General features: G+C 50.3%; 1 protein-coding gene across 1 annotated transcript in view; it reads left to right on the top strand.

Annotated features, from left to right (window-relative positions):
• Positions 1-6,489, top strand: part of SCAMP2 (secretory carrier membrane protein 2) — a 25,960-nt gene extending 19,471 nt beyond the window's left edge. Inside the window, exons 8-9 of the mRNA XM_025210535.1 lie at positions 1,918-2,039; positions 3,955-6,489. Coding sequence (XP_025066320.1) covers positions 1,918-2,039; positions 3,955-4,101 — 269 coding nt within the window. The 3' untranslated portion in view covers positions 4,102-6,489. The remainder of the gene's footprint in view (positions 1-1,917; positions 2,040-3,954) is intronic.
• Positions 6,490-18,172: the final 11,683 nt, after the last annotated feature.

The following is an 18,172-nucleotide window of genomic DNA, read 5'->3' on the forward strand; positions in this document are numbered from 1 at the left end:
GACAGGTAAGCATGGCTTGCTGCATGGGCACCACCACCTGAATCAGTATCTTCTTTTCACAGGGCAGCAGTTGTGGAAGGGAATTTCAGTCTTGTGCTGTTTTTCTCAAAGCTGTCTTCCATTTCTTTCCTTTGACATGGCTTCTGCAGATCATGGCTGGGATTCCTTTCTCCTCCTCACTTCCTGTTCTAATCACAGGAACGGCACACATCTCCCTCTCCTAACATCACCTTGTATGAATCATATTTATTACTATTTAAAACAGAACAGGAAATGCAAATCTGATTTAAGAAAGTCAAACACTTCTTCCTGTTCAATCCCTTCTCTGTTTCCTTTGGCAGAACATGATGAATTTAGCTGTTGGACTTCAATACCTCTTTTCCAATGGCACAAGAGACCATTGGAAAATGCTCTCCAAATGACCTTGTGTTTTAGTTAGATATCCTGGTAATCTTACTGTTAGCAATTTACCAGGATTAGGGCTACAGAAAACTTTAGGGCTTAATGTAAACCACTGGTGGGTCTCGGGGATCTTTTTATCTAGCTTTGCTTCAACTTTGCTTCTTCATTTCCATTTCCGCTTTCTTCCCATTTCCCACAGATCTGTTCCTGGCCTTGTGAAGCTGGCATGAAAATTTTCTGGCTTGGATTCTGTCTACCTGTTTCCTCTTCCCTATCCTGTGATAAATTGACTCTTAAATGCAAAGTACAATTTTGTAAGAATGCTTTGTCCATAAAGGTGGTTCAAGATGTGACTGTCCCAAGTAGCATGATTAACTCATAACAGCTAGGGAGTATCATGGAGGCAATAATAACTGCATGGTGGAAATATGAGGTGTACACAGTTAACATTAGACTCTGTCTAGCAGGATTTTTATGAAAATGGAAATCAGGACCAACTGCACCCTGACCCTCTAGTTCCATAATGTCCCTTATGTTGAGGAAGTTCTAGTACCTTTTTGTAACTGACCTAATGATTCTTCTTGCACACCAGTCTGTAGAGCTGTTTTCCACTCGTATCCATCTTTTGAAGGTCTCCATTTGGCAAGTGTTTTCTTGCTCTGTGCATTCCTCATTGGGTTGGTGTTTAGTACACCCTGAGAAAGGAAATGAGTTGGAGAATGGGAAGAGCACCTTAAATACCTTTTTGCAAAGCATCTAGTGCAGTGGTTCTCAGCCGGGGTGCTGCCACTGTGGGGTGAAATTGCCCCTCATGCCTTGGTTTTCAGGAAGCATGTGGAGAATGACCAATGAGAGAGCTGTAGCAGAGGCATGCTGCTTCTCATTTCTGGGTACAAGCCAAACCTTGAAGAGGTAGACCAGAGGCAGAGTGCCTGCCTGCATAACATAATGCAGTCTGCTGCAGCTTCTTCTCAACTGGGCTCCACATGCTTCCTGAACCAAGGCACGCAGGGCAATTTTACTCTGCAGCAGCAGCAGTCTGGAGATAAGATGCTGCTGCCACCAGGTAGAACTGCCCCACATGCCTTTATGTTCAGGAGCTACACTGGGAATAGAAGCAGCATAAATACCATGCCTGCCTGGATATAATATATAATTATAAAGACTGAATCAATTAATAACTGAGTAATCGTTAACATGACAATTATGCTTACATTATAATATATTAATTTTTTTAAATGGGGTGTTGTGACATTTAGAAAAGTTGTGGCTGGGTGCCTTGAGTCTAAAGAGGTGGAGAAGTACTGAACTAGTACTTTCAGAAACTTCCTGCGTGAAGGCAGAAAGACATTATTTCTGTGGTCTGACATTCCTATAGCATGTCCTCTTCATGGTCACTTGATTTTGTTGTTAAATGATCCAAGTAACAAAGTGCTTCTCTCGGAGTTTTGTCTTTTCTCTTGTCCATGTATGAATTTGGTCTTCTCCCTCCACTCAATATGTGCTTTCCCTCTTACAGTGGTTGGATTGCAGCTCTGTCTGAGTTAAAAGGAAACCTGGCTGTGTCTATAATCATGATGGTGGTAGCTGCATTTTTCACACTGTGTGCTATTCTCTCACTCTTCCTCCTAAAGCAGGTAAGTGATTTGACAAGAAAGGGTTCCAGTTAGATCATGAATACCAGGAACAATTTATACTAACAATAGCAAAGAGCTTCCCAGTGTTAAAATGTGTTATCTTCTGGTGGTACTATTAGCAACTTGGTTTCAAAGGCAGAATGAAAGCAGCAAATCTGTGTTTATCAAAAGCTGTATTGTGCTTGTTCTTCCTGTACTTGTATCGAGTCCATCACTATAAGAAAACTTATAGTCATGTGAATAAGAAACCAAGGGCCACATGAGAAGACCAGGTTGCCATTTATGAGGCAGTACTGAGCATTAATAGGGGTAGGGGCTCATGATTAGTATTTAATTGCTAGAAAAACTGGGGAGCAGGCAGGACACTTAAGAAAACTGAAAGTAGAGAAGACTTCAGAAAAGTTCTATAGGACACAGACATGCTAGGTGTATGAGCAGCATGATAGAATAAGTGGAGAACAATGAAAGTTGCCTGGAAAACTTGAACTGTTACATTATTATGCTCTAAAAGACCTGTAACTAAGCAAGGAGCTTTAGTGTCATTGTGGGCAAGCTGGTGAAGATCTTTGCTTACTGTGTAGTGGCAGTATTATGATGCATAAAGAATAGGGAAGAAAAGAATGCCATGGCAGTATGACACTGTCTTCATATGAATAAGGTAGGTTGTTTGTCCTTGTCAGCACTAGGGTATTTAGTTCTGGTCATCTGATCTTACAGCTAGCAGGAACAGGTTATGAAAAAGGTAGCAGGTATGGGGGTGAATGTGTCAGTATGACTAGGGTGTGTGTGTTGGGGGCAAACTGCAACTACTTGGCATAGAGAGGGGATATGATAGATATGAAGAACAAGTGGGCTGGAGAAGGGAAGCAGGAGTGCTACTTCTCATAGTACAAACCCAAGGGCATAGTCAGTAAAACTAGAAGGCATTGGAAATGGTACATAGTGACACGTTTCCCCACAGCATAATTGGCCCTTTTTTATCTTAAGATCTCAGTGAGACTAAGACCTATGTAGAATTTCAAGCAGGGACTAGACATTAGAGCTGTGCAAAGCTTCGGCCCCTGATTCGATTCTGTGGCCAAATCTCAGAATTGAATCAGGAGACCCTTTAATCTCTTCAAATTGATTCGGAAAGATTCAACAATTCAGACATAGACACAGCTTTAAATGTTTTTTCTATATGCCTCAAGGTACCAGGTAGGTCGTGAATGCTGCAATGCTGGGGCGGATGGAGCATCCCACAGGAGCAGGGGGCTCCCCAGCGCTCTTGGCAGCAGACCCGGAAGTGACCCAGTAACTGGTGCTTCCTGGGTTGAGGGGGGCACCCAGGGTCCCCCCACAGCTGATCACCGAGCCAAGGGGGTGGGGTAGGGGTGCCCCCCGCATGCTTGGCAGTGGAGGACCCGAAAGTGGACCGGAAGTACTTCTGGACCACTTCTGGGTTCACCACCAAGTGTGCGGGGGGGTATGGCTGAATTGCTGATTCTCCAAATCAGCATTGAATCTTCAGATTTGGATTCAGCTGAATTGAATCACTGCCCCGAATTTGGGCTGAATCCAAATCAAATACGGCCTGTTTCGCACACCCCTACTAGATATGTTTATGGATCATGAGAACATTACTTATTCACTGAACTAAATTTTCTCCATTTATAATGAACAAGAGTTCTCCTCGCCTTCATCCTTCTGGACCTCAGGCCGGATGTGATTCTTTAGTCAGTCTTTCTTAGCTGTTGACTTTCCTTCCACCTGCAAGTGAAGCCCACTAGCTTTGAAACTAAAGTGGGGGGTATTTTGAGCTTGCTATATGCTGTCTAGTCAGCTGTCTAAGTCCTAAGGTTCTATTCTGCTGGTGACAGGGGAAGAGTCCTTAAATTGACAGATTTTTCTTTTCTCGGTCTCTCTCCTCCCTTAGGTGCACTCTCTCTATCGCCGGACGGGAGCCAGTTTCCAAAGGGCCCAGGAAGAGTTCTCCCAAGGCATCCTCACCAACAGGAACTTCCAGAATGCAGCTTCCGGGGTCGCGTCCTCAGCTGCGCAGAGTGCTTTCCGGGGGAACTAACCCTATGTAGGATTGCCTCTGCAACACCTCCCTCCCCTCTCTCTCTCTTGCCACAACCCTGATCTTCCTTTTAAGATGCACTTTCCATGGGTACCATGCTAACTCCGTGACACCAGCTGCAGAGATGAGAAGAGGTCTCTTTAGCTTCAGCTGCCTTCATTTATGGCGACTAGTTCTTTCCTTGCTTTGGTGTAGGGGATAGGGAAATGGTCTCAAAATCAAATATATCTTTCCTTATCCAGGACATGTACAATGTTTCTTTAACATCTTCTCCTCCCCTTTTGCCTCTGTCAGAGGGGTTTGGAGAATCAGATCTCCAGACTTTGAGTTTTCTTCCATTGGGCTTTGCTATGAAGGGTTTATTTTGTAACTTGCACCTAGTGTATGTTAATAATATAATGATGGGAGGAAGCTGCCTCTGCTACTTAGCCTTGACCTCTTCCTGCCAGGCTTCTGCGAGGTCTGGCTACAACAGTGCATAAATGGTGCTTTTGGGGAAGACGGCTCTTTGCTGGCATACCATGGTGCAGGACTTCTTCATGCTTCTATTTCTTCTCACCTCAAGGTGAGGATCCTACATCAGACTGTACTATGAAACCGTATTTATACCTGTATCCCCCCAGGGAACAGATGGAGAGTTGATCAATTGAAGTGCAGCCTTCACCATAGCCTTAAATCTTGGGGTGATGGGGATATCCTCTACACCTGACCAGCTTCACTTCTATGTAGGAAATAGCAGTACTGAAGAGGTCAGAAGCTTTCTGGGGCTACCCTGCAGGATTGTGTGCCATGTGGGTATTAGTTTGGTGGAAGGGGAGAGAATGAGAATGTGGGAAGCAAACTGAGCCACCAGAACCATCTTAGGAAGCACGGAAGATGTATCCAACCTCCTAAACCCTAGTAAGTGGGGTCCTCAGTTTGGAACACTACACATTGCCTGCTGCTGGCCTTTCCTCCATCCTGTCCAGCTTGCTCTCTGTCTCTGCACTCTAGGGGGGGCAGCCCAGAGAATGTATGGACTTTCTCAAGGGTGAATTCATACTTTTTTTTTATCAAAGGACATGTATTGGTTGAACTGTGTTCCATTTCTAAAGCTATGTCTGTGTGAAGCCCTGTCTGCTGCTCATGTCTCTTGCTGGAAGCTCATTCCAGTGTCTGGGCTGCTAGATTCAAGTGTCTTCTGAGAATATGCTCCCCCTTCTGCTTCCCTTGTAATCACGTCTGTTTTGATGTGGAACAAGTCTTAGATGGATTTTAATGGGAGCACATGTGTATTAGGTTACAGAGTTTTCTTTGAGCTCAAGCAAATGGATCCTGGGTTGCCTGCCTCAGAGCCCTCTCCATGCAGCGAACAGAGGGAATTTCCTGGTGCCCAAGAAAGGGTTTACAGTGGAGGAATTAGTTTTTCTTCAGTTTTGCCTTCTGTAATGAAAACACCTACCCTTTATCAACTGCTTCATCCCTTTCCCGTCCTGTCAGCTGTGGAGTGCTGAATCTTTAAGTATCAGTCTCTGCTGGCTCCTCTTTTCCTGTGATGGGAAGTGTAATTTTTCTAGTAGCAAGCTGAAAATGGCTATGTGAGACTAAATGAGTGCTGTGCACTGAAGAACTCCAGAAATCTGGGCAAAGGAAGGTTAAAAGTCTCAAAAATAGTGTGATCACTTTCAAGTTGCTTTATATTACTGTGAGTTTGCATTTCAGGAACTCTTCCCAAGGTCTGTATCAATGGGTAATTCTTCAGAGGCTACAGGAAGTCTTAAGGATGTGCTGGGTGCATCTGGAAGCCCCATGTCTTGGGTTTTATTGGAGGTAATTGTTAAATTGGTCTAGAAAGACAAATCCAGCCCCTTGCATCCTGAGATGTTTTGCTCCTTTCTGCCTCTACTGTAGGAGCACATGAAACTCAGTCCATTGAGAATCTTGACTTTCCTGGAGACTGCTCCTGTAGACACAAGGGGCTTGCTGTGAAATTGCAGCTGTTGGTTAGGGTCACGTACATCCTTATCTACCTGGGCTAATTGAACAAAGCAGTGAACTTCACCAGATAAGTGCCTCGTCCACTTGGACTTTATGAGAAATGAAAGGAAAGGAGGGAAACTAGGAGCAAATTGATGCCTTCACCTTAGTAAGAGAGGGGGCTTGATTTCTGCTGTAGTTCCGATCGCAGTCTTGTATAGAAATGATGATCTGGGTGATCATAAACATCCCCCTTTCCACCAGGTCCAAGCCAACGTACCTGGGGAGGCTTCCTCCAGCACCTTGTGCTTTTGAATATATAATGATGGAAAACTGAGATTTTTAAAGTTTCCCCTTTTCTGATGTATTTTTCCCCTTCTAATCTTTATGTAAAAATGTATATGTTAAGTCAAACTTTTGTGCTTAAATAAAAGTATAAAATTTTAAAAAAATCTTGGATCATGTGAATCTATTTTAAAACAGCAGCCTGCTTTCCTGTACATTAGCAGGTCAACTCTGGTGCAAAGGAGGACTCACCTGAGATCTGTTCCTGTCACAACTGCACCTCTTGGCTTTGTGCCTACCTGATCCATTGGTCAAGTGGTGGAAACTGAATCTGGAAACCTGCTGCAGTGAATACCACTTCGGAGATTCCAAGACATGCTGCCCACCTCCCACTCTGTACATTCTCACCTCCTCTGTCTCTGCTTGTTCAGAAATATGGGAAACCATGAAAGTCAAGTTCCTTTTAGGGAGAAATTAAGCTTCTTGATTAAGCAATGTTGATTAACATTGTTGATTAACATTGTTGACTAAACAATGTTGATTAAGAAATCAACATTGAGAGGGTCCAGAGGAGGGCCACCCGCGTGATCCGGGGACTGCAGGGCAGACCCTACAACGAGAGGTTACGGGACCTGAACCTGTTCAGCCTTCACAAGAGAAGACTGAGGGGGAACCTGGTGACTGTCTATAAACTCACTAGGGGGGGACCAGAAGGGTTTGGGTGAGACCTTGCTTCCCCTAGCGCCCCCTGGGATAACAAGGAATAACGGCCACAGGTTGTTGGAGAGTAGGTTTAGATTAGACATCTGTAAGAACTACTTTACAGTTAGGGCGGCTAGGATCTGGAACCAACTTCCAGGGGAAGTGGTGCTGGCTCCTACCCTGGGGGTCTTTAAGAAGTGGCTTGATGCCTACCTGGCTGGGGTCATTTGAGCCCAGTTTTCTTCCTGCCCAGGCAGGGGGTCGGACCTGAAGATCTGCAAGGTCCCTTCCGACCCTACTTCCATGATTCTATGATAAGCTTGCTAGGGCTTGGACTTTTACTGAATAACATTCTAAAATAGTTAATTTGCCTGTGTGCAGATGCTTTCTTCCAGAACTTAGATTATGATAATGACTGCTTCTGGCCTTAGAATCTAATATGCTCTCTTGTATATGACACCATGTATTTCTTTAATGCAAGAAATCCAATATGTATGTTCACAAAGGTCTTATAGTTGCAGGTAGAGGGGAGCTGCTGCTGGCCAAGGAGCCGGGGAGAAACAGGACTGAGCCAGACTGAGGTCTAGACACCAGGACTCTGCTCAGGAGCCTAGCACTGCCTCTGATGCACTGCAAGTGGTCTAAAGCTGGAAGCCTGCTGGCAAATGGCATGGCCTTAGTTGCAACACTTTGGGCCCTTTAACCAATTCCATAGTCGATAGGGTGGGTGGGGTAATGTTAAGTTAAGCTATATGACTTAAGGAAACATGGAACTGCAATAAATTAGTTTCTAAACTGCAATCAAGTTGGGGGCAGGCAAAATACGGCATCCAGCCCATGGGGCCTCTCCATAAACCCTCTGCAAGCCGGGGCCTCCAGGAGGTATGGCTCTGGTTGTTAAGCAAACCTCCCACCCCAGCCCCTCCCGCCCCAAGCCAGGGGGCACAGGGGATGAGGAGCCTCTGACTAGCAGAACTTGTGCCTGGTTGCCCCGAGGCTGCTTCCAGCCTCCCTGCCTGTGAGCCTGGCAATGCAGGTGAAGAGGGGCCAGAAACTCCTGCAGGGGGCAGGAGCACGGGAAGCCACGTGCTGTGGGACTGGGCCACGCTGCTCCAGCATACTGCTGCCATGTGCAGCTGGGGACTTGAACAGGAGCTGCATGTTGCAGTGCCAGGCGGGGCTCGCCTCATGTGCAGCCACTGCCTGCAGATCCAGGGAGACCCCCCCCACACTGTTCCCCACCATACCTCCAAGCACACCCACATCATCCCACAGCCCCCACGCACACCCTCCCATAGTCCCTACCCTAACCACATACCCCACACCCCACTACAGACGCACTCCCCGAACACACAGCCCCCACATACACCCCATCACCTCCCCACACCATATATAAAAGTAAGACTATTTTGAGCTATTATACAATCACCTCTAGATACACGATACAAACATAAATCAGGATAAAAATAGTTTTAAGAATAAAATTAAAATGTTACAGTAGATATTTGGGGGTTTTTTTTAAATATTTTATTTTGTGGTTTCAAGATGGCAGCACCCTCCCTCCCAAAAGGAATACTTTCAGGGCAAGGGGAGGGACTTCCCATGGCAAAGGCCAGGTGTTACAGGCGGGATTTCCAGTCCCAGCATTGCCAGGTCTTAAATATGAAATTGTCATATTGGAAGCTCAAAATTATCATATTTGCTGAAAAACTATGGTACACTGAGAAAATATATAAATAAGTCGTCTTATTTACTTTCTATTGTTCACTGCAAGTTACCAGTGAGTGAGTGACCTGGGTCATCAAAGTTGAAGTGTTTCTTTATTTTGAGGCAAGTAATCAGAAGTGCTGACAGCAAACCCAAAAGTCAGCTGAGACTCCCTGAGAGTGACTTGGGTTTTGCATGTTGCATCAGTTAGCTGCCTCAAAAATTATCATACATTTTAAACACTTTTACTATTCTTGATTGTACATTGTACATGGGTTGAAATGTTTGTACAAATACGATAATTATCATACACCTGGCAACACTGTCCAGCCCCAAGATGGCAACCAGGGGGTGGCGTACCTGTCAAAGGGGTGGAGCTACCCTTGTGCCCCTCGACAGCTCACCAAAACTCATTAAGCAGGCCTCCAGCTGAAATAATTTCCTGCCCTGATGTATATTTTCCATTATATAAAGATCAGAACTGCATTGATTGTTGTTGTAAACATGTAACTCAGTGGTTCTCAACCATTTTTTCCTGCAGATTGGCACAGGGGTGGGATGGGGCACACGGATCTGGCTGTCTCCCTCCCGGGGCTGCCCTGCCCCCAGCTTTAACCCTGCACATGACTGGTGGTGGCAGAAGCCTCTCACTGGGGTAGACAGACAGGAGTCTGAGCTGGGGGTTTATGCCATGACCCAGCGGCCAACCCTTTACGGCCCAGTACCGGGCTATGGCCCAGTAGTTGGGAACCTCTGATGTAAGTAAATAATGGAAATTACAGGTTAAGGTGTGTGAAAAACTTGATTTATTTTCAAAATGTATTTTCTTGTCTAAGAAAAATGATAAGTTCAAATTAATTCAAAATAAAACAAAGATATTGCTTGTACAGACCAGCATCTCACAAACTGCTAGTCCTGCTCCTGGATACTTGGCACCTCTTCACTGCAACCAGGTCCTCTATGCTTGGTTCCAAGGGCTGTTCCCAGGTCTCTTTCAGGCTTGTCATTGAGTCAAGTGCTTGTTGAATCTTGAGCACAGTTTGAGTAGCTGATGTTTGCTATGAGTAGATCCATTCATACATGCACATGCTTGCGAATATGGATAACATCCTTGATGCAAATGATTTTATTGCTAGATAGTTTTCTCCCAGGAATTCAGGGAACTTCTAAATCCTAATTGTTCAGAACTTACCACTTGGGATCAGTGCAACAGGACACTGGAGGGCGCCTGCCCCTTTAAGTGTGCAAGCAGCCAGAGAGGTGGTGGCAGAGAAGGGCTGCCTGGCGAGTCACCTGATCAGCAGACAGCCGCTGGAGCTATATAAGCACAAGCCCTCAGCTGACCAGGCAGTTCAGCCCTGTAAGCTATGTAGTGAAATGCTCCTGGCAGCAGAGCTCCTGAAGGTGTTGTGAATGGGGTAAGCTGCTCTGCAGTCCTGGGAGCAGAGGAAGATTACCTGGAAAGACTGAGTTTGTACAGGGAAGGGGCCTTTATTTTTGTTACCCAACTCGGAGAGAGTTGGGGTGTAGCAGGCTCACTTTTCAGAGCTTGGGTTGAGTCCCAGGCTTGAGATTCTGCTGTTTTGATTGGTGGAGCCCATCCACCAATCAAGAGGCAGTAAGAGAAATAAAGTCACACCCCTTTCCTGAGGGGAGGGGAAGAGGAGCTCCCCCTACTGGACCTGATTGAAGACTGCAACACTGTCAGGTCTGAAAGACTTCAGGGGCGGAGCCCTGGTGCCTATAAAAGGAGCTGAATGCCCAGTGTGAGAGATGGGTCAGGGAGGGAGAAGAGTGGGGCTTAGGAGAGCTGCTCAGCAGGGCAAGGCAGTAGCCTGGAAGAGCCCCTAAAGACTTCTATCAGTGGGGAGCAGTGGATGGCTCCAGTGGCTAAGCTCTTGGTGTGCAGCATGGTGTCTGGACCCTGGGATCTGTGTGAGGTGGCTCAGGTCTGCAACCTCTGTCGTGCAGCCAGAGACACGGTGCACAAGCCACTGCACGGAGCAGGATCTTTGGGGTCACTTGGGTGGCTCAGGTCCCCAACCTCTGTATGAGATCAGGAGCTCGGTGCAAGAAGCACTGTATGGAGGGTGAGAGACCTGGGAGCTGCTTGAGGTGACTCAGGTCTACAGCTGCTGGCATGGGGCAGCAGCTCAGCGTGGACAACATTGCCCAGAGCGTCCGGGTGCTGCACAAGGCTGTCCAGGCCTCCAACCCCTAGCACAAGGCAAAGGGCCCACTACACACAGGGTAGGGTGCTTATGGCCTTAAGCCAGGCCCAGGGGCAGCAGAGTCAGGCAGCAGGAAAGCCCAGTGGGGAACAGAGCTCGACCTGGAGAACGGGAGACAACCTTCTGGGACTGTGGAGTAGTAAGTTACCCTGGAGAGAGGGTCCCCGCAGGGGAGGGACCCCCCAGGGTTGCAAAGGGGCACTACGTGGGCCACTCCTGGGTGATAGTGATGGGGAGGCTTAGGAGTTTTGGGGGTTTCCCTCTCCTTTCCCCCCACCTGCTTTCCTGTAGTGGTACCTTGGGAGTGAGGCCCCTGCTGTGGAGGGCACCTAGGTAGTCTAAGGATTGCTTGTCATACTTGTAGACCAGGGGTAGGCAACATTTTTTTGGCTGGAGTGCCGGAAAACACACAACGCCTACCTTGGAAGGTGCTGGAGTGCCGGCAAGCCAGAAAAACAAAATGAAGGCAGGGGGTACATGGCAGGATGCCCTGCTTGTGCCCTTTGCCCCCTGCCCCCCAGGCCTGCTGCCCCTTGCCCAGGCTCTGTGGCTATCAGCAGCTACCCAGAACCTGGATCAGCTGCAGTCAGGAGGCTGCAAACAGCTGCTGCCTCCCCGCCCCAGCCGCAGCCCTAGCTGCCCCTCAGACCTGGCCTCTGGGGAAGCAGCAGATACTGGTGATGCTCCCTGCTGTGTTGCCCTCACACATGCTGCACTCTCAGCCCTGCTGCCCTCCCCTGGGCCCTCCTGAGAGCAGTGCGTGCAACCCAGAGTGGCAGCACAGGGAAGCTGGCTGCTGCTGCAAGCTCCGCGCTGCCTGGGTCACACTTTCCCTGTGTGCATGGGAACACCATGGGCAGTACACAGGGTTGAGCCCCTCGCTGCTGCCCCTGCCTGCAGGGTAAGTGTGGCCAGGGCAGTGGGGAGCTTGGAGTGACAGGCAGCTTTCTGTGCCCCCTGCTGTGTCCTGCCACACCAGGTTTCACACGTTGCTCTGTCAAAACAGCAGCAAGGGCAGCACAATGGGGAGCATTGCTGGTATCTGCTGTCTCCCTGGAGCCCAGGGCTGGATCTGGGGCTGGGCCAGGGCTGGGAGGCAGTAGCTGTTTGTAGCCTTCCATCCTCTCAGCTGGAAGCAGCCCAGTCTCCATGGCTATCAGCAGCTACCATGAACCTGGGCCGGCTGCAGCTGGGAGGCTGCAAACAATTGCTGTCTCCCGGCCCTGGGCTCCAGGAAGACAGCCGGGGCCGTGGGCAGCGTGGGGCTCTGGCTGGGGCCCACTTGCAGTGAGGGGCTGAGGCTCTGGGGCCAGGGCCACCCAGCAGCATGGGGCTGGGAATGGGGCCCATGGGCAACAGGGGGCTGGGGCTACAGCCTGGCCGTGGGTAGCATGGTGCTGCAGCTGGAGCTGGGGCCAGGGCCTGCTGGCAGCATGGGGCTGGGGCTGGAGCTGGGCTGTCGCTAGTGCCAGGATGGGGCAGGTGGCAGCACCGGACTGATGCCAGGGCTGGGGCCCGTGGCAGTGGTGGTGCCGACTGGTGCTGGGCCTGCACAGGGCCGGGGCCCACTGGCAGCACGTGGCTGGGGCCTTCGGCAGCGTTGGGATGGGGCTGGGTCCCACACAGGTCCAAGGCCCCGGCCCTGGCCCTATCCCAATGCTGCCGATGTCCCCAACCTGGCAGCGGTACTGTGCTGGGGCCCACGATGGTGGTGAGGGCTGGGGCCAGGCCTGCCGGCAGCACGTGGCAGGGGCCCGGGCTGTCTGCAGTGCCAAGATGGGGCCAGGGCCCACGCACATCCATGGGCCCCAGCCCTGGCCTCATCCCAGTGCTGCAGACAGCCCTGGCCATGCAGCAGCGCTGGGCTGGGGTGGGAGGTGGAGGTGCCGGGCAGGGCCTGGCCCAGTGGCAGCACATGGCTGGGGCCGGGCCCACCAGCAGCACTGGGATGGGGCCCTGGCCTCATCCCGGCACTGCTGATCGCCCCAGCCTAGCAGCAGCGGCGGAGGTGCCGGCTGGGGCCAGGACCACCAGCAGGGCCGGGATGGGGCCGGGGCCAGGCCTGCCGCCAGCACCGGGATGGGGCCTCTGCCGATTGCCCCAGCCCAGCAGCGGCAGTGGAGGTGCCGGCTGGGGCCGGGCTCGCTGACAGCACGGGGATGGGGCCGGTGCCCAGCCCGCTGGCAGCACGTGGCTAGGGCCGGGGCCATCAGCAGTGCTGAGATGGGCCTGGGCCCCAACCACATCCTGGCACTGCAGACGGCCCCAGCCCAGCAGCAGTGCTGGGCTGGGGCGGGCGGCGGTTGTGGAGGTGCCGGCCGGGGCCGGGGCTGGGCCAGCCAGCAGTGCCGGGATGGGGCCAGGGCCTGCACAGGTCCATGGGCCTGGGCCCTGGCCTCATCCCAGCACTGCCGACAGCCCTGGCCCGGTGGCGGCAGTGGTGCTGGCTGGGCCCGCTGGCAGCACATGGCCAGGGCCGTCTGTAGCGCTGGCATGGGGCCAGGCCCCATCCCAACGCTGCTGATGGCCCCAGCCCGTTGGGCAATTTGGGCATGCCTCTTCCTGCCCCTTGGGGTGGGAAGCAGCCTGTTTGCCAATAAAAACCATGCTGTGTGCCACATTTGGCATGCATGCCATAGGTTGCCAACCCTTGTTGTAGACAGTGCCTTATAGTTCATGTGAATAAGTTGAAGTAATAGTTTGTATATTAATAGTTATAAGGTTGCCTGATACATATCCTTTGTTCTGGGTTGTTCTAGTTTTCATCTGCATTTTTGAATAATAATTATGTGTGTGTATAAATTTTATATATATGTGTGTGTGTGTGTGTACAAATTTACAAAGCAATAAACCCTATACCGTATGTGTGTGTGCATGTGTATATGTATGTCCTTACCCTTTAATGGTTTTGTTGTAATAATACATTTGTATATAGATAAGTAATTGATTGAGTGGGCCTGACTCTACAGGGGACAGAGGCGGCCGCTGGACTGTTTTGTCCCGCCGCAGCACACTGCCCTGGCAATAATTCCCTCAGTTGGAGAGGGGAGTACAAACCCATGTACACCCGGGCTGCAGGGTGTTTGCTAAAGCACTGAGATTCTTTTTAGTGCAGTGGTGGTTTAGCCTGGAGTGCTACTAGGGCTGGCTCCAGGCCTACCCTGAGGGACCAGTAGCCCAGGAGGGGCTGAGAGTCATGCCCAGCAGAGAGGAGGGTACAGCAGGAGTCTCATGAGCATAGTGAAGAGCTCAGACTTGGGCCAGTGGGTCCACAAGCCCAAGAGTGGCTGCAAGTCACACCAGAGTTTCCAAGAGCACAGAGAAGGGGTAGAAGTTGGGCTAGAGGGTCCCTGAGCCCAGAGAGAGGGGGCTGAGTGTGGGACTAGGGTTTGAGAACCCAGAGAGGGACTGTGTGTGGAACAAGGGGCTTTGTGGGCCCTGAGAGGGGCTGGGCATGAGGCCAGAGAGCTCAAGAGCCCAGGAAGTGGCTGCATGTGTGGCCTGAGGGTCCCAGACTGAAGAGGTGGGCTATGCTGGCACCCAGGGGTCTGAGAGCCCAGAGAGAGGGGCTGAAAATAGTGAGGAACCCGGAAAGGGGCTAAACAGAAGGAACATCAGATGATATCTTTCTAATATAATAAAAGCCTTAGTATGTCTGCCTGCCTGTAGCGCCTTATACACACTCTGATTGGTTGCCGAGACAACCAATCAGCATGCTCCCAGAGCATTTCAGCCAGGAGGCGGCAGTGCGGTGCAGTGCTGGCATTACGGCGGGGCAGAGCAGGGGGACGAGGCTGGCACCGCTGGCCTTGGCCCCTCCCCCCCAGCCCTGCTCCCTGGAGGTGACAGTGGCGGCAGCACGGGGTGCTGGCCAAGGGGGACGGAGAGGACAGCGGAGCAAGCTTCCCCTCCCTGCCCCCGCCCCCCTGCTCCTGGGAGGTGGCAGCAGTACGGGGTGGTGGGTGGCCTTGCTCCATCCCCACCTGTCCCCTGCTCCACCCCCTTCCTATCATTCCTGATAGGCAATTGGCTAGTTGAGTAATAACATCTGTGAGGCCTGGGTGTGGTGTGGGGGTAGAACAGAGCCACACAATTAGCTCTTAAGGTTACAGATTCCCTGCAGAGGCATGGGCAGGCCGAGAAGGCCATTGGGCCTGAGGGCTGAGTTGAGACAAATGGGAGTCCAGGAGGGACCTGGTGGCAATTTGTACCACAGCAGGCTCACTCTAAGGCCCATGGGCAGCCTGCTTTATCTAACCTTTAAATAAGAACAAAATATGGCAAGCAAGTGATCAAGGGAGGTTTACCTTAGGGACCGAGCTGGGCAGGAGCTACATGGCCACCAGGGGGTGTCACATCTGCCCCTGTGACATGGACCTGCCACAATCAGTGACTTCCATTTGCAGCTCTTGGGGGACATCTTCCACAAAGATGAGACAAAGATTGGGGTGCGGAAAAGTCTGAACTCCACCTCAGGACTGAAAGTCAGAGAACCCGGCCTGGAGTTCCTGCCTGAGGTCAGCAGTCATAACCACGTCCTTCTTCAGGCCCTCACTACCTTCAATCCCAGTGGCATTAAGCAGTAATCCACAGGCTGCATGTTTGACACCCCTGCTTTAGGACCAAGCTTTTGTCCCAGGCATGAAGCAATGCAATGAAGAGACTCAGGAGACTTCTCTTGGTGCTTCTTGGCTTGGCATTACAGAGTGAGTGTCTTCACTCTGACGGTGGGTTGTCAGGAGTCTGCTGGACGTATTCTACCACTGCACCTTTCCCAAGCAGTCACAGATCCCACCTCGCTCCTGTGTCCTAGTGCTGATCAGGGCCCATGTGGTAGTACTGACTGGATCCAAAATGTAAAGGTCTACCTTCAACAATCACTAAAAGAGTTAGATATTGCACTGTATGTATATGACATGCTGCAGTGATAATCAATGCAGAACCACCTGGGACTTAGGTTCTTCCACTCAGGGTCACACCAGTTGCCAACTCTGACTTAGGAAAAACCTTCCTTCCCAACCCCAGATCAGCACAAATTGTGGGGGCGTTTTTTGCCTTCATCTGGAGCATTGTTCTCTACCTAGGATCTTCATAGCGTATATAATAACTAACCTCTTCCCTTTCCCTCCAGTGGCAGGATACTGGCAATGACCTCACCTCCTCTGCTTTATCTATGGCAGTGAGAGCAAACCATGTTGGCAGGCATAACATAAACTAAGCCCTGCATGCTCCCCAAGTGCCACTCTGGTCCCATTCTCCTGCCTCACCTACCACTCTTTTTGTTTCCTTCCCTCTGCTCTCTGACCAGTTTGCTGCTTTGCTTTCTGCTTCTTGCCCTATCTGCTGCTGCGCTGCCTGTGGATGCTACCCATACCATTTGTGGCTCCTGTGTTGTAGGTTGGTCACCCCCGGTCTATGGGATGATATTGGTCATTCTGGGGTCGGTTGTGTTCAATAGTTTCATCCATGATCTAGAAGATGGGATGGAGTGTACCCTTAGCAAGTTATCAGATGATACCAAGCTGGGGGAAGTAATGGATACACTGGAGGGTAGGGTAAGGATTCGGAGAGACCCCAACAAATTGGAAGGTTGGACCCCCCCCCCAAAATCTCATGAGGTTCAATAAGGAGAAATGCAAGGTCCTGCACTTAGGATGGAACAATCCCATGTGCTGGTACAGGCTGGGGACTGATTGGTTAAACAGCATCTCTACAGAAAAGGGCCTGGGGGTTACAGTGGACAATAAGCTGAATATGAGCCAATGGTGTGTCCTTATTGTGAAGAAGGCTAACTGCATACTGGGCTGCATTTGTAGGACCATTGCCAGCAGATCAAGGGAAGTGATTCTTCCTTTCTATTCAGCACTGGTGAGGTCACATCTGGAGTACTGTGTCCAGTTTTGAGCCTCCTACTACAGAAAGGATGTGGACAAATTGGAGAGTCCAGCGGAGGGCAACAAAAATGATTCAGGGGCTGGGGCACATGACTTATAAGGACAGGCTGAGGGGACTGGGCTTATTTAGTCTGGAGAAGAGAAGACCAAGGGTGGATTTAATAATAGCCTTCAACTACCTGAAGGGGGGTTACAGAGGATGGAGCTAGACTGTTTTTAGTGGTGGCAGATGACAGAACAAGGAGCAATGGTTTCAAGTTGCAGCAAGGGAGGTTTAGGTTAGATATTAGGAAGAATTTTCTCACTACGGGGGTAATAAAACACTGGAACAGGTAACCCAGAGAGATTGTGGACTTTCCATTCTTGGAGGTTTTTTTAAGACCTGGCTAGACAAAGCCTTGACTGGGATGATCTAGTTGGGGGTGGTTTGAGCAGGGGGTTAGACTAGATGACCTCCTGAGGTCCCTTACAGCCCTAATTTTCTATGCTTTTTGGTGTTTTGGGTGTTGCTCCTTGTAGTTGTGAGAGAGGGATTGAAGTGGCAATTTGGGGGAGTGTTTTAGTTAATGATAGCCTACAAATGCAAGGGACTTGGTGGCCCAGGAGACGGTAGTGATCTGAAACAACACATATCATACATTAACCTTCTTTGTTAGTAAATCTGACACGTTAAATAAAGGGTTGACAGAATTTAGGCTTAAAATATCTGCAAGTTGCAACAGATTTGTGTGTTTTAAGGCAATTTTTTCAAGTCAATATTCAACTTAATCACAGTTAGCTATGGACAATTAATGTCCTTCCCTTATTTCAAACCTGAAAGGTGACATGTTGGCAAGGCACTGTGGTGGTCGGGGGGGGGGCGGTGCATGAAGGAGACTGCAGTACATGGCCTGGGGAGCACATGGCAGGGAAGCATGGGAGGAGATTGGGCAGTATGAGTGGGGGGCCTTAGAGGGGACCATGCAGCAGCAGGGGAGATGTTGTGGCTCCAGCTTTTGCTCTAACCTAGGCCTGAAGCCAGAGATGCTGCTGCTATCTGTTCCTGGCCAGAGCTGGGTCTGGGGCCAGAGCTGCTGCTGCCACTGGTGCCTGGCCAGGCTGGGGCTGGAGCCACTGAACAGGTTAAGCAGCAGGGGTGCGGTCAGGCACTGGGGAAACAGGAGGTAGGGAACAGGCAGCAGGGTGGGCAGGTATGAAGTGTGGGAAAGTGCTGGGAAAACAGATGGCAGGAAGATAGGTGCCAGGGGGCCAAGTGGTTGTGGGGAGTAGGTGCTGGGGGGACAGACTGGGGTAGGG

The sequence above is a fragment of the Alligator sinensis genome, unplaced genomic scaffold (genome assembly GCF_000455745.1).
Source record: "Alligator sinensis unplaced genomic scaffold, ASM45574v1 scaffold311_1, whole genome shotgun sequence".
NCBI classification, from domain to species: domain Eukaryota; kingdom Metazoa; phylum Chordata; order Crocodylia; family Alligatoridae; genus Alligator; species Alligator sinensis.